This window comes from Emydura macquarii, unplaced genomic scaffold (genome assembly GCF_026122565.2).
Source record: "Emydura macquarii macquarii isolate MOO-44397 ecotype Brisbane River unplaced genomic scaffold, CSIRO-AGI_Emac_v2 contig_1043, whole genome shotgun sequence".
Lineage (NCBI taxonomy): Eukaryota > Metazoa > Chordata > Testudines > Chelidae > Emydura > Emydura macquarii.
The window spans coordinates 10,979,380-11,003,323 of record NW_027131180.1 but is presented as its reverse complement, the minus strand read 5'-3'; the positions used below and the strand labels follow the sequence as shown (position 1 = coordinate 11,003,323).

Below are 23,944 nucleotides of genomic sequence, written 5' to 3'. Positions count from 1 at the left end.
GGCCCCAGCACTGTGATGTAGGCCTGAACCAGAGCAGGCCCAGACCATGGATACGTATTTGAAGCTTAAGGGTTAATCCTCACACTAAAAAAAAACAAAACTAGGCATTATAAATAGGGATGTTCCGGACACGTTGATTGTTTGTTCATGCCACCCCAGTCTCCACTATGATGATTGAAAGCTGTCACACTTGTGATATCAAATGTAATTAACAATTACATCAAACAAAAAAATTATCTAACATAACAAAATCCATAAACCTGAATAAAAATAAATAAGTATAAAAATAAAGTAAAAAAACCCTGAACTTTGGGCTCGTTCTGCAAACCCCAAGGAGCATCATGTTGCGACTGACAGAGCCTGGCTTCATCCTCCTGTCTGAGTCACCTAGCCAGTGATTCAGCTTGAGCAACACAGAGGCTGGTAATTACATCCCTCCTGCAGAACTCGTGTGTGTGTGGGGTGGGGGTAGGGGTGAGGTTGGAGGGGGGAGAACGGTGTGGAAGTGTGTTTTAGGCAATTGCTTTTTCAAATATTTTCTGTATTCATAATAAATGCGGCATACTGCCTTGTCCTCTGAATAAGATCCTGCTATCCTGCTGTTTATTTCAGAAATGTAACAGAATGCTGTTAACCACTGGCAGTTAGGACCTCTACTTGAAGCAAGGATTTATTGGAAGAGCTTATGTCTCTACTGCCTGTTCTTTCTCTGCTTTTCCTTTCAGTGTAGCTCCTTCATCCTTCTTGTCTTCCTTGTCTACTGTTGGAGAGCTGGAATAAGAGAGAGACAAAGAGAAGTAAGAGAGAGCTAGATATGAACACTGAGGCAAAGTGTCTGTTTCCAGACACGGGGGGGGAGGGGGGAAACTGGAGGAAAATGCATGGACTGGGGTTTACATATAGGACGTGGCTGACAGATCTTTTGCCCCGTTGTTTCTTGGGCAAAATCATGATGCAGTTTGTCCTAGTCTGGCTGTTTCCCTGTGTAGGCTAGGAGAAGAGGCATGTACAATAATATTATCACCATCTTCAAGCAAATCACAGGACTTCATAATTTACTGCAAAAATTGCAATGGTTGCAATGTTGGAGGTAAAGATTGCTCAGAAATCTTACTCTGAACTGCCCTAGCAAAGAAGGGGAAGTGCTTGGATACATATCCAGGCACACAATCAGAAAGAAAAACATTTTTTTTTCTTTACATTAATGGCACTTCTACCTTGGAAGAGTCAGATTCTTCCACATAACCAGGTCCCTTATAGAGGTGGTTAGGAGAAGATTTGTCTCATCTCATGAAGCTGATATAGCAACTAAAGCCCTATGAGTTTTTAATGATACTGAGAGGGTTGGCAGATGCATTTTTAAAGCATCTGACCCTTTGTAGCCTGTAGAGCTGAATGAATAATTGATTATTTGTTTTGACCACTCAGCACTTGAAACACCGTAAAGAGGCCACATTTACATAAAGTGAAATTGAAAATCAGACCTTTTAAAGATGTTTCCGTTTAGATATAAAAAAACTGAGGCATGAAAATCACTCATCACTTTGAAAATTTAGGTCATAATATCTAATGTTTAGAAAAAGGTGAAAAAATAATATTTTCTCTGTTTCCAAGGCATGATACCAGTAAAAACATAGTGCCTGTCCACTACTCAGCTGAGAAATTTGTGGAAGCTGCATGGCATACTGTTGATGTTAAAGCTTCCTTCTTTAAGCATTTGGAAAAGATGTACAAATTAAAGCCAGAAACCTGGGCTAATGTTCCTAAGTCTCTCTGGTGTCTATTAGCATTAATAATTAATATCCTTTGCATCATATTTTCCAGAGATTCACTAAGTGGTTGATATCATAAGCATACTGTGATTTGATAGTCTATCCTAGTTTGATTATCTATTTTATTTAAATGGCTGGGACTGCTTTTGGTATGACTTTTCCCAAATGACTGAAGATTAAAATATATTGACATTAATACCTAAAGTGGTCTGGAAGAAATGATAGCCTTAAATTTGTTGTATGATGCTTTGCAAAACTCCTTAAAACTGGCTTCAAACTCTACAGGTGTCCATTTAAGCTAGATCAGTTATGCCTGAGGCCATCTAAATTTGATCTGTTTGCTCTTTCCACAAAGCTTGCTTCTTTTCAGAACATACAGTTTTGTATATTAAAAACATACCATCTCTGAGCTATTTCTAATGCTGACTTGACCTGGGAATATGTAAATAAAAACATTCCAGTCCTGATGGAATATGGTAATCCTCTATATTCATTGCTGGCAGAAAAGATGTTAAAGTCCACTTGGATTGCTTGTACAATAAAAGGGATTAAGCTGATACTTAAAACAAACACTAATCCAAACAACTGTAATTATTAAACGAACAACTATAAAAACACAGTAGTTATTTATGCTCTACTTGGACAAAATGGCAAAGACTGACGCCTTTGGGAAGATTCACAGCAGCAATTCACTTAAATCATAGTAGGACCAACTGTATTACCATATAGAAACATCTTGGTCCAATACAATGTGCTTGCTCCCCACCCAAAGTAAAAACTCAAGACAAAGCATTGATATAAGGGATAATTACCATTTCAGATTTGTCAATCAGTTCCAAAGGTTACTTTAATATGAGACAGAGTGTAGAAGAAGGGACCCTGCAGGATAAATGTTTCCAGATACTAAAGCAAATAAGAAATAGATGGATAGGCATGGTAAAACACAAAAGTGCAATTAAAATTTAGATAAAATAATGCTGGACTACCTATCAAATTAATATTTAGTTTTAAATATAATATGTGTTAAAGGAGTTAGTTTCCAATAAGGGAGATTAACAGTAGATGATGCTTATGAACCTACTGTATTCTTAGTGTACCTGTGAGAGGGCAGCAGACAGGCTGGTATACTTTGTAACTGGCATGATCTGTGTTTCTCCGTGTACTAATGTTATGGGTAAAATTTTCAAAAGTGCCTTAGATTTAGGAGTCTAATTTCCATATTCACAAGTGACATAGTAACATAAATCCCACTGAATGTGACTTTTGAAACTGGGACTTATGTTCCTAAGTGTCTCAGGCATTTTTGAAATTTTATCCTATGTCTAGTATGTTTGTATGTCACAGATACCCTCTATGGCAGGCAGCCTTGACTGGCCATCTGACGCAATTGGTTTGTCTCCTTTACCCTAGTTGTCCTGGGCTTTGCAATTGTAAATCTGCCACACTATATTGCAGTGGCACCCATATACCCCAATCAAATCAAAGCTCCATCGTGCTGCACACTGTAGAAGCACATAAGGAGAAATATGCCTTGAAGAGTTTATAGAATAATGTAGGACAAGGTGCAGTAAAGGGCATTCCAAACAATTGGAGGGAATGGAGAAAGGAGAACAGGTATAACAGATAGGAATATGCAGTTTCAGCTCATCTACGCTGTCCTGCAGTTTGGATTGTCGGGGCATGAACAGTGAGCATTGTGCAGCAAAGTGCTGTGGTGTAACTGTCTCATGTGGACGCAGTGGGCACGAATTAAAAGGATCGTAGTTTGCATTAGTGTAGCCCTCTTTGAAGAGATTAGTAGCCCTCTTTGAAGAGATTAGATAACTTTTTTTTTTAAATGACTGTCCACACTCATGGCAAAGTCATATTTAATTACTCTTGGAAGGATTAGATTTTTATGGATAAATGTTGGTAAATGTCAATTTCACTGTACTTACAAAAACTGAAGAAAAAATATTTCCATCAATAATAATAGAAATTTACAAATAAGCAAAGTAAGAAAAATGCTGCTTGAGAACTTACTAGAATTTGAGTTAAGAATATTTACTTTATATATTTTGACATGTGATATTTGTTTTAATGGTTACAAAGCTTTATCTTTTTTAATCTCAACATCTACTGTCATTAAATAATTGTTGGGCCCTCCTTGTTGTTTACACTCCTCCCACTATTTTCCCACAACTGTGAAAATTCCAATTGATAAAAATTTAAAAAATGCTTAAAAATAAACATTGATATTATCCATCAAAATTATTTAAAAAAAAAAAAAAAAAAAAAAAAAAAGAATTCTACCAAACCTCTATTTAATATTGAGGATACCTGGATACCTATAAGATACCTCTGTGTTACCTATTTTCTGTATTACTGCATCTGAAGAAGAGAGCTAAGTCTCTCGAAAGCTTATGTCTGCAAATATTAAATTTGTTAGTCTTTAAAGTGCCATAGAACTCTCGTTGTCTTTGCTGTATACAGACTAACACGGCTACCCTTCTGGATCTATTTAATATTGTTAGAACAAGTGTTATCACATTTTAATTAGCAAGATGTATTTCCCCCATATAAACAATCCCTCAGAGGGCAAAATCCTGTCCTTGCCATCTCTGAATGCACTGGAGAGGAGAAAAACAAAATAATCACCAAGTGGAGGATTCCTGTGAAGTCCTGCCTCAGCAGGGTAGGATGGTCTGTAGCAATGCCCTCTCTAGAATCCCTCACCACTGCCCATATAAAGATTAGTGTTCATGTTCCCTCATGATGAAGGTCTTATGATGAAGGCAGCATGCACCCTGGTTGTGTGCCCATGTCAGCTGACCACACTCCCTTGTACCCATGAGGGCTATCAGCTGCTCTGTCTGAGTGCCCCATCTCATACTCAGGGTCTTGCTAGGTATATATTCTGCCCAGCTGCTGCATGGGAGTGCAGTGGGGATCTCTAAAACTCTCAACCTGTCCACATTCAACCCACAATGCATCCATGCAAGAGGCCATTACTTTTCAATATTTGTGAAGCTTTAAAAGAGGCTTATTCTCCTGAGAATTGAAGGGGGGAAATCTTACCCACAAAAGTCACAAGAATCATGAGCCTATTGGCTACATCCTAACTAGATTATAGCATAGGCCCCAATTCTTCAGTTTGCCTGAGTTGTACTCTGCACAGGACCCAAGCTGTGTGTTATAAAAAGCAAAAGTAGCTTTATACCAACACTCATCTCTCCTATTCCTGGAGCTGCTTGGTTGGTTTGGTCCCTTGATGTAATTTAGATTAGCCAGTTTTAAATATGCTATTGTAAAGGCCTAGTTGGGTCTGTTGCACTGGACCGTGATTGTCAAATCAGTGGGGATGTTCTGGCTGCATTCCCTCCCACCACTTACACTTGGAAGACATGGAGGAGTTCTGCCAGCCCTACATTCACCCACAGTGAGGTAATCCTGAACCACCTATTTAGGGATCTTTTTGGTCCCTTTGTACCACCAAGGCAGCTCATAGGGAGACCCTATTGCAAGCCAGGGTCTGATCCATAGGATCTAATTTGTGATCTCTTTAAAAGGTGAAACCTTAAATTTAAAAGCATAATATGAAAAAGGTGACATTTGAGTTTGCATATCGTTCTTAGTAAACTGGGGGTGTACAAAACAATGAGTAATCTATCTGTTATGTGAAATTAGAGATATTTATGCAGCTGTATTTGTTTTACAAAGAATAAACTTTAAAACTGCAGTGTAGCCAAAACATTTAGAACTAACTTGACTGCTTTTCAAACTTTTCATAAAGGGATAGTGCATGGCAAAGCAGAATCCACAGTATACCTCTGCTTTCTAGAAATTTTGCAGGAGCATATGATTTTTTGTCTGCAAAGCCTTTTGCTTCACATATTGCTGTAAATCTGCTTCCACACATGTATTTGCTTTTCCTTCGATTGACTTGTGACCTCAAGCGTGAGATAGCACAGTAATTGGTGAACATTTCTGAACTGTTCACTTTGAAGGTAATGTTGTTGGAGAGTGTTGAGATTGAGCCTGTACAGCATGAGCAGAGCGTTGGACACCTAAGGGGATGAGCTGGACAGTAGTGAGGGAAACTTTGTGCATTATTGTGAGGGATGCTGAGTAGCTGCCAACAGCAGAAGTAGTGGGAGCATGGAAAGAAAGCATAGCTAAGTGCCTCATTCTCGGTCTCCTCTGTCAGTCTTCTCCTTGGTAACTGTGAGGAGACCAGATCTTCGCTCTGAGCTTGGGCTTAGGACCAGCCCTCAGGAAGAATGCCCCAGAATTCTCGGCTTTCAAGTCGCGCACACAGCAGACTCCCAGTGTACCTTTATAGCAGAGCTTTCAAAGATTTTCAACTAAATGTCTCTGTTTCCTCATTGGTTTCAAAGTTTTTTCTTCTCAAAACTGATAAAAAACCTTGAGTGTCCGAGGAGAATTTGAAGGACAGCGCCTCTCCTCCTACTTTAGAAATGGCAGACAGCCACAGCAGACCCCAGGAACTCAGCCCTCAGCTCCTGTATGGGCAAGGTCCATGTGGAGACAGTTCAGCAGGCTGCATGAAATTTGGTTCCTAGACAGTGTGTGGTTGAGGCCCATGCAAAGACAGATGAGCAGCTACATGAAAACTCCCTTCATTGAGACTAAACCAGAATCAGTGGCATGGAACTGGGACTAAATTTTATTTCAAAGCCATCTGCCTCTTCCCTAGGCATGGGACCCCATTTCCACAGCTTGCAGGGCAAGCAGGAAAGTTTCATTGGAGTCTCCTGAATCTTGGCAGGAGGCAAAAATCCTCTCTGTAGCAAGCAGGACAAAAAATTCCTTCTCCGAGTCTTGTAAGGTCCACGCTGAGGTGATTGAGATGGCATCAAAGTATTCCCACTTCCCACAAGCTGTTTTATTTGCACAACATTAGCTGCTATGAAAGGTGCCAGCTCCTGTGACCTTTCTGATATCAATGAGTCATTTGCTTCCAGTGGATCCAAGTCACTCCCTATTCAACCTAGACCAAGCAGTAGGAAGGATGGGGCGAAGCATTTTAGATCTCTTTTCCTGGGAGATGGAGCTACCTCTTTCCCCTTCCAGCCTCCAGGGGTCTCACAGGAGTTCATAAGGTGCCTACTGTTTTCCTTTCCTCTCTCCCTCACAGGGCTCCTCCCCCTTTCAGGGTTTTGGCCGAGAGACTGGTGAAGAATGTTGCCCACAGTTTAAAAACCTCTCATGAGAGTCTTTCCTCTAGATTCACTAAAGCGAAGGAGAGATCTCTAGAGCTATGAACAAGGTACCGCAGACTCTCAACTAAGCTTCCTAGAAGTAAGCATGAATGAGGGGGCTATCTTTGTAGATGCTTGTGTTTTTAGAAATTGAAACACGAAACAAATTAAAAAACCCACTTTGCAAAGTTGAAGAGCTGTGTAATTCTTCACCTGGTTTATGGGGGTGTGATTAAGGTGGAGTTCCCTCTCAAGACTTACTTGTAGGTAAGGACTAAGAGATTTTCATTAATCTGCCTAAGGTTAAGCCTGCTGCAACCTTCTTAGTAAAGGGCATGGTCATACCAACCGAAGGAGTACTCCTGACAACAGAGCGGTCCCTAGGGTACAGCAAATTGGGGCAACCACCCCCGGACCCTGCGCTTTGGGGGCCCCGCGTTTTGCGCCAGGATCAGCTGGGAGGTGGAAGGCTGCTGCCATGGTCCCGGCATGGGACCAGGTGGGAAGGGAGCGGCTGCTGCTCGCCTCCCATCTGGGAGCAGGTACCTGGCGGGAGGCGGGCAGCTGCTGCCCGCCTCTCAGCTGCACAGTGGGACTGGGTGGGAGGTGGATGGCTGCAGCCCACCTCCTGGCTGTGCACCGGGACCGGGCTGGAGGCGGGCAGCTGTCACCAGGGTCCTGGCTTCTCCCTGGGCCCCACACCCCCACAGGGATGGCCCTGCCTGACAAACCCATAGATAGGAGAAGATCATCACTCAGGCTAAACTTGGATATGGTAGCTTCAGCCCTGAGAAAAATGTCTGTAGTCTCTTATTGTGGCAGTCTGTGTTCAAGTGAAAGGCCATTGTAAACTTGCACAACTCCCCACTCCGATTCCCAACCTTTCCAAAACCCACCACACAGAATATAATTTAAACTAGTTTTCCTTAGCAGCTTTTTCAGTGCATGATGTTTTACCTTATTCTGACTTGCTGTATATTCAGAATTTTCAAAGAGGTATCTTGGGGACAACTGTGGCTCCACTTAATGAAATTGGAATTGCGGGATAGCATCTAAAATCCTTCCACATATTTTATTGGTAAGCTCTTTGGGAAGTACTGAGACAAAGCAGTCGCTGAGGCTGTAGAGAAGGGGAAAAGTCTCTCCTTCCTTCCACTGAGAGAATCTTCAAAGTACCTTATCTCATCAAGGGTTCCCTTTGAAGCTTCTGCCCTTCCAGGTTCTAGCACAGAGGATTACACAACTCCTGAGAGTTGGAAGACCACGGCTGGGAGTCTCTGGAAAATTATCCAACCCCAAAAGCTTGGTTTTTTGGTTTCCCACATTTGGGATCCCCCTTCTGAGGGACACCTCAGGGTAAGCCCTCATCTGGGAGTGAACTGCCTGAGAAAATGGATATTTGAGATAATTAGGGAAAGCTATTCAATAGAACTCACTCATTGTCCTAGAGACAAGTTATCCTTTTTCCCCAAAGTAAATTAAAATAAACCAACACTCTCAACAAGACCCTTCATGGCATCAGAAGATGAAAGGATGCAGTAATCCATCTCCTACATTGTGGAACAATAGAATCAATTTGGTGGAGGGACAGATATTTTGGAAAGAGCACAAAATTCTTTGTGGTACAAAGAGAAAATGACATGCAGACCACTTTAGATCTCAGGTCTCTCAATGAGTTCATAAGGAGATCAATATGCCAGGTGGAAATACTGAAATCCATTAAACATTATTTTCCCCAAATGTCAGAATTTGAAAATAAACCTTCTGGAGAGCTACTGGTGATATTGTCAGGGAGAGTCAACTGGAGATACTTCTGTTTCTGCTACAAGAAGCAATATTTTCAATAGAAGACTCCCTTTTTGGATTATAACTTCTACATGGATATTCATAAATAACATATCATCCCTCTCTTCAAGTGAAAGGGATATCCTTGTCTAGATAACCTTCTCCTCATGTTACACAATGCCCAGTAGCCATCACTAAAAGCCTTCAGAAACATGGCTTTGAGTGATCAAGTGGAAGGGCCAATTATGGCCTTTACAAACCTTCAGTATCTAAGTTGTTATTATCCAAATCAATAGTTATTTCAGAAGAGAGAGGGAGGAAGATAGTGTCTGATTTGCAAACTTTAGCACACCCTCTCCTTAGAGAAAATCTGACTTGGCTCCTGGGCTAGTTAGTCTCATACCCAGCACAATTCTTGTTTCACTTCCACTGAGCAATTGCAACAAATCAGTATAAAGAGATCTTGGTTCAGTTCAGTACTAGCATCTCTCGGTGAATTTATTCTTAATATTTAATATTACTTAACAGCTGTTTGGTATTGAATCCAGAGAAGCATAGAAGCAGAGTATAAATACTAGACGCTATGTAAGGGGAACATATCTGGACATCTATATGACTTGGAGGGTAGGGATGTGGCTCAAAGAGGAGACATGGAACATAACTTGTCTCATGCTATGGATCATCAAGCACCATCTCCATTTCCAGCTGATGATTCTTCAGAAACATAGTGTGTACTTACATGCTAAGAAGGCACAAAACCTTCTGCATTGCTGAAAGAAGTAGTCTAATTCATATCCTAGACAGAAGTTCTTACTCTGTTCCTCATGGTCCTACACCAAGAAGGAAAGTCATAGTCGACTGGCTCAGCAAGACAAGCTTAGAACCTTTCGGTGCATCACAGGCCAGGTTGGAAGCCTACTGAGGAAGCTATTTGCAGCCTAAAACCAGATCACTGACTGCAGAAATATTGCACTGTAATCAACCCATGAGACTCTCTCATCACCATCACATAACAGATTCCTGAGGACCATTACTCTTATCAATCCTTCGGCTCCTCTCATTACTAAGCACTCTGAAAAAAGCAGCAATTTTGTGGGCAGAGAGATTACACATCTTATGAGAGGGAGGGTCCATCAGACTACTACAGTTTCATCTGTTCACAATTTCTCCAACACTTTGGGATTGACACCCTCACCCATGCTGATGCAGTGGAAGAGTGTTACAGAACAGGATGCCTCAACAATCTTTTAAGTTCCTTCTCAGTTCTCTATGGGTAAATTGAATCCTTGCTATAGATGATTTCCTGCTTTCTGCGTCTGTCTGTGAAGATTGTCTGACATGGAGGCGAGTGAAAAAGGGAAAGTTCTGTCTTACCTGTGAATTTTTGTGCTAGGACCCTCCATGTGAGGTAGCCTGACCCTCCCTCCTCAGAAGATCGCATTATGTCCAGGGTTGCACCTCCCACCTCTGTGGCTATTGCTCACTTGGTAAGTAGTTTGAAGGGAAAGAGGGGGTTCCTCCAGGAAATCCCTCAATTTCATGTCAAGGCTCTGCTGAAAATGATTTTAGCTGAATTGTAATTTTAAATACTTATATAATTTAGTATTTTTCAACTTTGGAAGTTATAGTTCCAGAGAGTTCTACCTGAAGGCTAGTCCTAAGCCTAGGCTCAGAACAAAGGTCTGGCCTGCCTCCATTGCCATGGAGACTGGGAACTCCCCAGTGTGAAATCTGTCTGACATAGAGGGTCTTAGAAAGAAAATTCACAGGTAAGACAGAGGGTCACACTGTGACGCTCCCCAGAAGTGGCCATGTTTTTATGGCACCTCACCACAACCTGCCCGTAGCATGAGGATGTTTTATCTGTGCCTGCTGTGGCTCAGCTCCCTGGAACCACCAGCACAAGCACTGCCTTCCAGGCCTCCGCAGCACTTGCTCTCTCTGGGCAGATTAGAGAGAGGCACACACCAACTCCCCGAGCTCTCAGAGCGTTCTTTACAGTGTTCAGCCCTTTGTCCTCGGGACACTCTGACAGCAGCTTATAAGATTCAGCTCAGGATCACATCACTTTGATATATTTTTAGTGAAAACAAGGATAAGTTTATTGTCAAAGAACAAAGAATCAAGTGCTAGTGAGTAAGAATATTGGAAACATATAGTTATGTATAAAACAAAGTCATAACATGCTTTCTGGAGACTAAACTTAACTAACAGGTTAACCTCCAGTCTAAAGAACCTATCTTACCCACTGTTACTATCCAACCTTTTCAACCAAGCTTGGTCAAGACTCCTCTTTCATAAAGAGAATGTGCTGTCCATTTACTTCCTAGGTGAAGAATGATAGGGTGTTTTCTTTGACTCCCCCAATAGAGTCCCCCAACCTTCAATATGTACTTCAGGATAGGGGTCTCTGCCCACTGTTTGCTTCTTCCTGTTATTTGTCTTTCTTTGAAGTTCTTACAGTCTTCCATTAGCATTCAGTTCCAACTGGTGAGAGGAGACCCATTCTGAACTATACAATACTTAATTTACATGTAAACAGCCACCTACATAAATTTTGCATGTCTGACAGCAAACCTGTTTTTCACCTTTGCTGGTGACCAGTCTCTAGCCGCAGACTTTAAGAACATAATTTTCTGTGTCTATACATAACTCCTTATACAACACCCACTTGTGCATTTTGCAATTATACTGATGATCAATGTGACACTGTAACCCCTCTGTAGCTTCTTGCTAGTTGGCATTAATAGGTTCTTGGGTCACACAGACTTAATGCAGTATCACCTGAGACATGTCTGTTTTCCACCTCTGACCCACCCTCCTTTTTGTTTAAACTTTGTGCATCAGGGCTTTACTCTTCTATTCAGTTTGGAAAGGATTAGGTTTATGGGATGAAATTTACCCTGGTGGAATGGACCAGCACAAGACCTATGAACCACTTAATTCCTCAAAATAGGACTGAAGTGGGACTTAAGTGCTGCATAGGCCTTTGGCTGGCCCATTGCAGTGATACATTTCACTCTTACTGAGGTAGAGATTCATAGATTTTTAAGGCCAAAAGGGATCATTATGACCATCTCGTTCAGGGGTGTCAAACATCCGGCCCGTGGGCCGGATACAGCCCACCAACCTTTTTGGTCTGGCCCGTGGTGGCAGCACGCGCTGCCGCCAGAGGGTACAACGCTGCGAGATGTCGCAGCGGCGCGCACTGCCACAAGATCTGTGTACTCTGGCAGCAGCGCATGGAGCTCTGTGTGCATGAGACACAGCGCTCCAAAAGGCGGGAGAGGCACAGTGTGGTCTTGGGGCATCGTACAGTACTATAATTCTTAATCATGGATCGATTCTTTTAATCGTAAAATAGTAGTAGTTGTAGAAGTGAATTTACTGCAGTTTTTATATCGCTGATATCTAGCAAATAAAATATACTACTACATCAAAATGGTTGTGCCTAGTATTTCAATTTATGGTATGTATGGCCCACTTGAAGTACATTTAATTCAAATCTGGCCTGCCACAGCAAATGAGTTTGACATCCCTGATCTACACAAGGCATGGAATTTCAGCCAGTAACTTCTGCATCAAGTCCATAACATCTGGTTGAGGTGGACCATATCTTCGAGAAAGACATCCTGTCTTGTGCACATGTGTAATCTCCTCTCACATATGCACTGGAGTGCTGTAACCCTATGCAATGTACAAGCACTTGCAGACCCAGGTCTGAATGTGTGCCATTCTAAAGATAAATAACAGCAATTTCACAGAACTGAAATGAAAACATTTCCAATTTTTGTCTGTAAAGTCTTCCTCCTTAGAGTTGGCCTGAAAAAGGCAGTTTTTGCTGAACCCTTAGTATTTTTTTCCTTTGCTTTATAGATGCTTGAATAAATAATGATATAGACATTAATCTGGTTTGTAGAGACTGTTATTTGTAACTTGATAAATACATTCCTCAGTAAAAATAAAATATTCAACAACAAAATCATACCTTTCTGAAACCTCTTGTTACTCTTCTCATATTTGTTCCAAAAGCCAGCAAGCTTGATTCTTGCTGGCAGCTTGTCAACATCCTCAAACTGATGACTGCCCATTTTGTAAGTCCCCTGTGTAGTCCACAGTTGGCTCTCTCCTTGCAATCTGCACAGCTTGCTGCCAGGAAACCTGACAATGATATGTGAGTTCACAAGACCCAATGGTAATATAAAACACTGTAATGTAGGCAAAACAAAGTATTACATCTGTGGGCAGTGCCTTTCCTTGTACTTGATGGGTGGGTGATCTACAACAAATCGTTTGGGTTGCTTGTGATTCCCTTTTTCTGTTGTCAAGATTGTGTATGGGGAGGCTTTTTCATTGCTTTCAATGAAGACTGTACTCTCAGAACTAAAGAGTCATCTCCTGCAGTGAAATCGGCTGGAGGGAGCAAATGGGGAGGAAATCTTGGTGAAGATAACATTGCAGAATTTCTGCTGGGAATGAGGCTTGTGTGCAGCACAGAGAGCTGCAGTACCCATCACAAACCTCAGAGATCCCCAAAGGTCAGGGCCATTCATATCAGCTCTAGCTTCCCTGCATTCCCCCCATTTCCCTGGTAGTACACTTACAATGCTGCTCTACTGCCAAGGATTCTTCCTGGCCGGGACTGCCCCTGACCAGCATAGATGGGGCTAGCAGGAAAGATAATACACTCCCAGTTGCATATCCCTTCCCAGCAAATCCTTGTGGGATCAATCAATGTGGGGATGATGTGTGCCCATACAGCCCAGCTTCCACTCCATACCTACTCCCTGCCTTGAGCCCCCCTTGCCAAAAGGCAAAGTGCCATCTGCAGGGTCGAGAGAGTGAGGGGGTTGCTGCTGCAGAAGTGACCCCTGCACCTCCCATTCCCTTGACATGGAAGTGTGGAGATCCAGGCATGGATCATGTGGGTACAGGCTGCTCCATAGATGTTAAGGGGACAAGATCTGTCGATCAGGAACATCCACATCCTAAAAAGGCAGAATTGTCCTGCTGGAAACTTTCATTTTCTCTGCTTTGAAAAAGTGAAACATGCAGTTAGATAACATGTAAACTTAGCATATCCAAGCTTAGGATTTTATCAGTGTTTAAAGGGAGCTGGCCTGATTCTGCCCTTAGATACAAATGCATGCAGAGTTCCCATTGATTTGAGTGCAAGCTGCATATGTGTGTACGGAAGATAGTGTTTTTCAACCTGGTGACAGGCCTGTGGGGATGGGAGAGCCCTAGACTAGTCCATGGAAAGTGGAGCAGAGGAAAGCAGTGGAAGTGTGGAAAGCTGCATGAAGTTGAATCCACTCTGATTATTCACTGCAAGCATGCTGTTGGGGGTATAGTGGTGGGCAGCTTCTTGAAATCCACTACCCTTCCTGCTGCTGCAGCAGCCTCAAATACACCTGCCCATAAGAGCAACTCATCCAGAGAGCTAGAGGCCCAGGAAGTAGCTCATCAGCTCAAGATTTTGTGTCCACATTCATGACGTACAGCTTGGTTGCAAGATCCTGTGCTCCAGCCCCACTGAACCACCAGTGAATGGCCTTTGCCCTGAGCAGCACGTAGCCTTCTGCATGGGCACAGTGAGCAACTTTGAGAGTGTAGCCAAAAATGAGAGGAGAATGGACAGAAAACGGGAGAGACACAGCAACTATGCCTGGGCATGAAGTGTGCCCGGTGAGGAGTGCCCATCCACCAACCAATCAAAACAGGGCATCAAAAAAAAAAAAAGAAAAGAAAAGAAAAGGAACCACTGCTTTGAGTTACAACTGGGACTGTTGTGTTATGTTCAGTAGCTCATTGAATGTGTCTGAAATGTTGCTCGGGATATCTAAAGGTGTTGTAACAATGATAACTAAACAACTATACGGTGCAAGGATGTTATACGTTTATGTACTCTGATCAAATGATAAACTGAGAACACAGCTCAATTGATTTGTCATAAGAAGACCAAGCTAGAACTTTAGATTAGGCTGTTACATGCTCATTGTAGATTTGCAGTAGGAGGTAGAATGTTTATATTTTAAAAAAAGTTATATTTCATGTTACCAAAACTGTTTAAATAGCATAGCAAAGGTTATTGGACTAAATGATGTCACATGAGTCATACAATTTACTCATTGCTTTCTTTGTAACAAGTTTCACAGAGACATGTTCTTTGAGATAAATTAGTTTTTCATAATACCCCATGTTTATCGCAAAAACAAAACCGTTATTTGTAGAAAAGCCTAGATATATTGAGGTGCTATATTGGGTTGAGCTCAAACATGCTGTGAATGATAGCATTTATAGGGCGTCAGAGCATTCCATTTGCTATGACTTCAGTATTTGAAACAACAGACCTAGTATTTAACAAGTTCCTTTTGTTAAAGTGTTGGAAGCATTACAGATTTTATTATTCTGAGAGATATCAAATGAAAAGTATTATACAGGATTTCCAAAGGCTATTATGATGATATTGGCCATAGCTCCAGAATTAAGACTGAGTTGAGTTTTGCACTTTAAGCAGGTATTAAAATAAGACTACAGGGTCAGAAGCTAAATAAGGATTCATAATACTCCGTGAAATAAAATGCTTTTATCTTTTCATATTTTCAGCTGCCCGGGAAGGGAACATTTAGGCCAGGGTGTCCGAGTCTATTCCAATATGTGGCATAGAGCTGTTGTAGGGTAGGCAATTGGTTACCACTGCTGCAGAACGCAGAGTTTTATTTTTTTTTATATCTTCCATTTTATCACAGGATCAAAAATCTTCTGAAGATGAAGAGTCTGGTGATGATGAAGAGGAGGAGGATGTGGATGATGATGATGATGATGAAGAAATAGACAAAGAACAGGAGGAGGAGGAAGAAGAAGAGGAGGAAGGCGGTGATGATGATGGGAAAATGCATGAAAAGGAGGAACATGATAGTAAAACACCCGAGGGAGAAAAAAGCAATAACACCACTGCAGAAACTACAGAGGTAACGCAAACACTTCTTTTAAGTTGTTGTACTGTGAAGGAATTTAGCTATATAATTCCTTATAACATGCATGCTGTTAAATTCCTGTGCTCAGCTTTGAAAACTTACCGCTATGTTTGAGTCCAAATTAGTTTTTCATTCGTATGTGGTTTTCGTAGCAATAGGGGTTCTGTTATCATTCAGTTATTTTATTTTGTCGCCAAAGGAAATATTCTGAAATGCTATGTCTAAATAAATATTTTCCCTCTTTTTTTAAGATTAGCTACTTTGATGAACAGGCATGTTATTTTTTTATCCTATTTCATCTTTTGCCAATTAAGTAATACCTACGTTGGTACTGTAATTTTTTCAGGAATTATACTAATCTACTATTGCAATATTTAAAAAAATACAATGAATTTGTGTCACATGCTTCAGTTAAATATAGTTTTTTTAAAGGGTTTGAAAGTACTGTATACAGATTTCATTATTTTATTTATAGGAAGAAAAGACCACCCAAGAAGAGAAAATACTTCCGCAAGGTACAAAAACCTTCCATTCAGAATTTTATCATTACAGCTAGTCTAAATACAAATTATACATTTTACCTTGCAACATTTATATATTTATATAGATTATATAAATGTTAAATGATACAGACACCTTGTAAGACACACAAAGCAATGCGCTATAGCCGGCAACACAACAAAGTTACCAATTTTATTTGCCTCCAAGAAAGAAATACTGTTTTCAAGAAGATATTTTGAGGTGTGTAGTTGGGGAAGCTTATCATAGTGGCATGCTCCTTGCAGAAATATTCTGTGTTTTTTTTAATGTACTTATTGCCACTCAGACCGTTAAAGGATAATTTATCAGAGTTCTAGTTGACAGGTGGCAAATTGATTGTAGTGGCCAGTGTTTGTGCTGTCTGTGCGGCGCAGGAAACCTGTTTTGTGTGTTTCCTTGCCTCACCTTGTGGGAATCCTGAGCAGTAGAGAGCTCTTCACCCTCGCCTTCTTCAAGTGTCCTTCTAGTAATGAGCATGCATGAAACTGTATGAGGAATACTCAGAAACAAAGGATGAAATGAAATCTATAAGGTTATGAAAACTGTAGGATCTGATTAGTTGCCTGCCTTCATTAGCACACTAGGGAAAAAGACAGGCCACCAGTCCTGGATTAATTAAAATGTTATTTCAAAATTCTTGAAAAGATTATGGGTAACATTTTCAAAAGCACCTGAATGACTTAGGAACCTCAGTCCCACTTTCAAAAGTGAGTTGGGAGCAGTATAAGTCTGAGATTTAGGTTCCTAAAAGCCTATATCACTTTTGAAAAGTGGACTTAGGCTCCTAAATTACTCAGGATAAAATTTTCAAAAGCCCCTATATGCTTTTGCACTCATAAATCTAGCATACCATCAGTTTCCTTATCTGAGGAGAGTAATTCCACTCATATTATCTGCTGAAATAGTAACTAAACCCTGCCAATTTTAAATCTGTGAGAGAGACATTATTGAAGCCAAATCTATTAATTGTGCAGTGTCATAATTGCAGGAACTGATTGCAGAGAAAGCAGGGTTAGAATTGTGTGTGTGGCGGGGAGGTGGTTGCTGCATTGTTGTAATTGTTCAGCTGGAAAAAAGCAAAGGGGGAAATTACAGTTCCAGTCATCATTTTGCCCATCTCTGAGAATTCTGGGAAATTCGACCTGCACTTGTGTCCGCCTCCACTTTACAATAGTAGTGAAGGGAGTCCATGAGAATAATCTCTCAGGCTCAGATTAACCCTATCCTTCCCCATTCATACACAGTCAGGGGTGTGCACAAGTGGAGGCAAGCGGGGGCACATGCCCCCCCAATAATTGTCAGGGGCACAGAACTCCGCTGGCTCTAGGGCCGCGGTGGGAGATGCAGAGAGCAATATCCTCTCAGTGCCAGGTTGGCAGGGATTGAGAGAGCAAGCTCCTCCAAGCGCCAGGGCTGCAGTGGCAGAGCGAGCTCCTGAGGATCGTAGGGGCAGGGGGAGAGCGAGCTCCTGCCAGGGCCAAAGTTGGGGGAAGGAAGAGTGAGTTCCTGCTGGAACTGGGGGGAGGGAGGGAAGAGCGAGCTCCTGCCAGGTAGGAGAGCGCAGAACATGCCCATCCAAACAGGGTCAATGTTAAATTTCTGCTCATGCCACTGATAACAGTGGACAAGGAGAAAATAAAATATCAACTAAAGCACAATACCTGTGTGAAGGGATCCTCATCTCCTGATTGCTTAGCTCCATTCTCCAGCTGGTCCTTCAGACTCCAGGATGCACTCCTTTAAGTTCTTGGTGTGTGGACTGTTCTCATTTTCCTGGTTGATGTTGAAAAACTAAGAAACTCACTTAGTGGGTATAGCTAATCAGGTGAAATCCTAGCGCCAGGGGAAATATCCAAACTTGGATCGCTCATGGCATAAGCTACTATTCAGGGTGAGTAAGAGTATCAGGATCTGACTTTCTGTAATTCCAGGAAGATCCACAATAATGAATAATTTGTATGGGTTAGTGATGTGATGATATGAAGGGTAATGAGTCAGCCTCTGCTGGTTGGGGTATGTTTTCTAAATTCATGTGCAACACGCTCTGTCTTCTATTAACCATAAGAAGTTGTAGGTGGCTTAGTCAATATTTTACATATTTGCCAGGGCCATCAGTGTTAATTCTGCATTTGAAAATCAAACATCTGGGGTCTGATAAACAGATATTAAAAACAGAAATGAGAAAAATAGAAACAGAATTGCTGAGGTTTGGCTGAGCATCAAGTTGAACTGAATATTCTGTTCTGTCTGTTCCATTTTAGATGCAGAGCTAATTTGTGTGTCTGAGTGTTAAAAATAATTAAAAGTACAGGTCCCTTTTTTCAATTGTGAAAAAAAAAAAGTTTAATTTAATGTCTTATGTTGTTTTAGAGAGAGAAAATACCAAGACTCATCCTGAGAACAGTTCTTCAGGGGCAATTTCAGAGAGTAGTGATGACAGAATATCTGGAGGACTGCTTGGAAGGACTAAAAAGGTAAACCAACTGAATTTTTGGTTCTGTGTAATTTGACTAATAATATAATAGTAATAATAGTGGTGAGCAGTTACTGAAATTTTTTATCCTTGTCCACACAAGTGAGCCCCATCTTCATACCTGACTGAAAAGCCCCTAATGAACATCTCTTTGTATGTGTCAGTTGTTGTGGAAGAGTATCCATTATTATGAATCATTCTTAGAATTGCAGAGGGCCTGACATCCTTACTCACATTCAACAGTAACTTACTGAATGATTGATTCCAATGAGTCCAGTAAGCAGATAGAGAGGATAAGACATCATATTAAAGCATCATGACCCACTGCCCCATAATGGAAGCAAGGCAAGATGATGAGACATAACCAGGGAAAGTATCCAAACTTGGATCACTCCTGGCATAAGCTATTATTCAGGGTGAGTAAGAGTATCAGGATCTGACCTTTTGTAATTCCAGGAAGATCCACAATAATGAATAATTTGTATGGGTTAGTGCTGTAATGATATGATGGGTAACACTAACTTTAGTCCATAAAGCATTCAAATTAAAAGTAGCCACTAGTATGGAGGGAGGCCAGGCTTATCTCTTAAGTATCATATATGTGCTGTACATCTCACTTGTTTGGATATTTCCCCTCTTGTCATGTTCTTCTTTGAGTGCTTGCTCATGTCCATTCACAATTAGGGGTGTCACGCCACATGCACTGGTGCCGGAAATATTTCCCCTAGTGGTATCCATAGGACCGTCTCTAGCGCCCTCTGCAGCGGCACACGCATGCACCCATATATAGAGCGCTGCCAGCCCCCCTCCTTCCCTCTAACTTCCTTCTTACTGCCTGTGACAGTGCTGGAACATTCCCTTTCTTCTGCAGGTTCTTCAGCCTAGTGGTTTCTCATTGTTTTAACTGTATATAGTTAGTTTACTCATAAAGTGTTAGTTTATAGAGATAGTTTTAGGTTAGCAATCAACCCAGGGATGGGGCATGTCCAGGTCCCCAGGTTTTAAACCCTGCACTTCATGTAAGAAGCCTATGCCAGTGAACGACCCGCACCAGATCTACTTAAAGTGTTTAGAAGAGGCTCATGTGCAGGAGAGGTGCAAAATCTATAAAAGTTTCCGACCTTGGACCAAGAAGGATTGGGACATTAGATTAAGAGCCCTCTTGATGGACAACACTCAGGCTGGTGTCAGTACTAGGTAGGTCGGACTCAGTGTCAAGCATGTCAGCTTCGGCGTGGAGTGCCTCCCCAGTGCTGTCGTCTTCCCGGCACTGATCACCATACCTGGAGCTGAAGAAAAGACCAAAGAAGACTCAGATAGAGTGGGGGCACTCATCAGCGCTGAAGAGGAATAAGAAGGGCTCGTGAGACCAGGCGAGACCGTGTCGGGCCACCCATCCCCACAAGTCCTATGGGGTTCATCGCCCATTCAGGTTTTGAGCCCATCCTAGTCCCACTGCAGACTCCTGGGAACAGCAAGGGCCCTCGGCACCTGGCGGTGCCCACTATGCCAGAGGCATTCCAGACCATGAAGGACCTCTGGGTGATCCCCGTGCCGCCAGTGCCTCAGGAAGGGAGGCCTCTGCACTGGGACTAGGTGCCTATGCCCTTGGCGAGCTAATCTAGGAGAAAACCTGTACTGAGACCCCTGCAGTGATCCCTGTCACCAAGGCGCCAGTGGTCAGTGGACTTGCGGCACCAGTCCCTGGAGCCACACCATGGGAGGTTGAGCTCTCGTCTCCAGTCCCTGGAATCTCGGTGCCAGCCTTTAGAGCAACAGCACTGATCCCTAGAATGCTGCTGGTCCCCAGAGCCCTGGCTCCAGTCCACAGATTCCCAGTGCATATCCCCAGAATCCCAGCCCCTTCACTAAGTCCATATCAGAAGCCTAAGGACAAAAGCTGGTTGTAGGATTCCCTGGTACTGGAACAGCAGCACGCACAGTACGGTGCAGAGGGGCAAATGGCGTCAGCACCCCCATGGTCCCCAAGGAGCAACTTTTTGGACTTGGAGGAGGTGGCCCTACCAAGATGGCAGTCCTCAACCACAGCTGCTGGTTTCCCCATTATGCCATCGATGGGGTGTCTCAGGAGCAATGGTCCAGGCCATGGCAGTTTTGGAACTTGTGGGGGATCCCCAAAGCCGTGATCCCACAACTTTGCTCACTCTCAGGAGCCTCGGTACCGCCGGCGGCCCCTCATACGGCACTGGGCTTGGATGTGGAATCTGACCGGGGGAGGCACCCACTGTGAGCCTGGAAGGAGCTACCCCAACCAGAGAGGATGATCCCAATCTCCTGGTCTCATCCTTCTCACCCGATGAAGCTGTAGCGGGGCCCTCCACCACTGTCCCACTTGATGACTTTAGAGTCCACAAGGACTGCTCAAGTGGGTGGCAGCCAATCTGCGCCTCAAGGTGGAAGAAATAAAGGAGCTTGTGGATGAACTGTTTGGCATCCTAATCAGACCTTCTCTCCCAGGACCATGGTTGTCTGCTTCATCCGGACTTAGCCTTCCTGCATCTGACGGTGTGGATGTTCCATGGCTGAGCCGGGAAGAGCGGTTCTGCTCTGCGCAGGTCCAGCAGATCCTGTTAGAAAGCAGGAATCCTTCCACCAGATCATCATACCTGGCCAAGTGGAAGCGCTTCACCTGCTGAATGGTTCACTGCACTATCTCCCCATCTATGTCACCTATCCAGGCTATCTTGGACTACTTGCTCCATCTAAACCAGGAAGATTTGGCCTTCTCATCAATTAAAGTACACCTAGTGGCCATACCAGCCTTTCATCCCCCTATCCAAGGTAGAACAGTCTTCTCACATGAAATGATAACTAGACTCTTCAGAGGCCAGGAAAGGCTCTTTCCACTGGTATAGGACCCAATCCCTCAAAGAGATCTGAACCTTGTCCTCTCCAGGCTCACTGGTCCACCCTTTGAACATTTGGCTTCCTGCTCTCTTATGCACCTATCCTGGAAGGTCATGTCCCTAGTGGCAATCACGTCAGCGAGGCGAGTCTCAATGTTCAGGGCCCTGACCTCTCAATCCCCTTACATAGTTTTCTACAAGGACAAGGCCCAACTGAGTCTGAGACCATACCCGGCTTTCCTGCCAAAGGTGATCTCCCAATTTCATATCAACCAGGATATTTTCCTACCGGTCTTCTTTCCAAAACCTCACAATTCTAACGAAGAGAGGTGTTTCCACACTCTCAATGTCAGGAGAGCCCTGGGCTTTCTACATCGATAGGGCTAAGCCTTTCCATTGATCCATGCAACTTTTCGTCACGGTGGTCAAGTGGATGAAAGGAGTACTGGTGTCATCCCAGTGAATCTCGTCATGGTTCATTGCCTGTATCCTAACTTGCTATGAGCAGGTGGAAGTCATGCCTCCAGCATCTCTGACGGCCCACTCAACAAGGGCCCAGGAGTCATCAGCGGCCTTCCTGGCTCATGTCTCAATACAGGACATCTGTAGAGCTACTACTTGGTCTTCAGTGCATACCCCACCACGGATCCCACTACACCATTATGCACCAGGTCCGGAACGATGCTGGCTTTGGCAGAGTGGTGTTGCAAATGGCACGTCTATGAATTCCTGGCTGCTTCCAGGAATACTGCTGGTGAGTCACCTAAATGGAATGGACATGAGCAAGCACTTGAAGAAGAAAGAACAGTTACTTATCTTTGTAACTGTTGTTCTTCGAGATGTGCTGCTCGTGTCCATGCCACAACCCACCTTCTTTCCCCTCAGTCGGAGTTTGGGCAAGAAAGAACTGAGAAGGAGGGGGGGCTGGCAGTGCCCTATATATGGGCGCATATGCACACCACTGCAGAGGGCGCTAGAGCCAGTCCTATGGATACCACTGGGGGAAAAATTTCTGGCACCAGTGCATTTGGCACACATACATCTAATTGGGAATGGACATGAGCAACACATCTCGAAGAACAACAGTTTTGAAGGTCAGTAACTGTTCTTTTCTATATGTCCCACAGTGTGGCAGTGGTTTATGCTGCTTTTACATCAGTTTTCTCCTCTTCCTCTGGTTATTTCCTACTGTGCCCCTATTTTTGGTAAAGCAAGGAGTGGAGCAGAGGCTAATCAGAGGATGAGTGGACCTGTTGGTATGTGAACAGCATTAGGAATACTCAGGGTGGAGGTGGGGGGACAGCACAGTACGACTGGAGAAAAGCCTCTGGGTATGTCTACACAGCCTACAGCAGTGAGCCTCCTAACCCAGGTTTGATAGAATCAGACTTGCAGGGCTCATGCTACTGCTCTAAAAATAGCTGTGTAGACTGTGCTTGATGTTGCGGCTTAAGCTGGAGTTTGAGCTCTGAAGCTTAGGGAGGGGCGTGGGCTTCAGAGCCCATGCTCCAGCCCAAGCCACAACTTCAGAGGGCTGTCTACGCAGTTGTTTTTTGCGCACTAGCACAAGCCGGAATGTATGGACCCCCAGGCTGGGATGCTCACTGCCACAGGCTGTGTAGACGTACTCTGTAATGGAAAGGGGCAAGCAGAGGGAAAAGAGCTAAGAGACCAAAGAAAGAAGAAAAAGAAGGTTTGGAGGACGCAGAGAGAATACTATCCCCCATTTCAAGGGCCTGTGTCCTACTTGCAATGTTGGGAATGTAAAAGGTCTGAGAAGAAGTAGCCAACATATTTGACATACGGTACCCATTTCTGTGGAAACACCCAGGTGAAATCCTGACCCCACTGAACTCAAATGATTGCAGAAATCCCATTGACTTAAGTGGAATCCCTGTGTTCAGAGGTACATATGCTTCAAAAATCTCCTCCGAAACAGAAAAAGACTGTAGAAAAACAAGATAATATGAAAACCCAGAAATCACACCATAGGAACAGGTACAATGAAGCATTCTGTTAAAATTTAATTTGACTAAATGTTGCTGTCCTCCTAGCAACCCACCTAGTTTCATTTCCCTCCCCCACCTCTGTAGATTTGACTTTCTGGGTATACATCAGATACTGTGGGGGAGAAGTATTGTGAAGTTGAAAACATTTCTGTGCAAGTAAAAGAAGGTTAAGTGGTGATTTTATTCCTGGAATCTCCTTGTCAGACATCCTAGTGTAAAAATATTTATAGGTACAATATATTATACATTTTAAAATAAGTTTTCTGTGGCTATGTTGCTCTCTGATTGAAGCTATTCTCTAAACTAATGCAGATAGT

General features: G+C 42.9%; 1 protein-coding gene across 1 annotated transcript in view; it reads left to right on the top strand.

The window, feature by feature from the left end:
- Positions 1-23,944, top strand: part of RPGR (retinitis pigmentosa GTPase regulator) — a 108,311-nt gene that overhangs the window by 81,165 nt on the left and 3,202 nt on the right. The window contains exons 14-16 of the mRNA XM_067545115.1: positions 15,511-15,732; positions 16,214-16,253; positions 18,649-18,752. Of these exons, the coding sequence (XP_067401216.1) occupies positions 15,511-15,732; positions 16,214-16,253; positions 18,649-18,752 (366 nt within the window). The remainder of the gene's footprint in view (positions 1-15,510; positions 15,733-16,213; positions 16,254-18,648; positions 18,753-23,944) is intronic.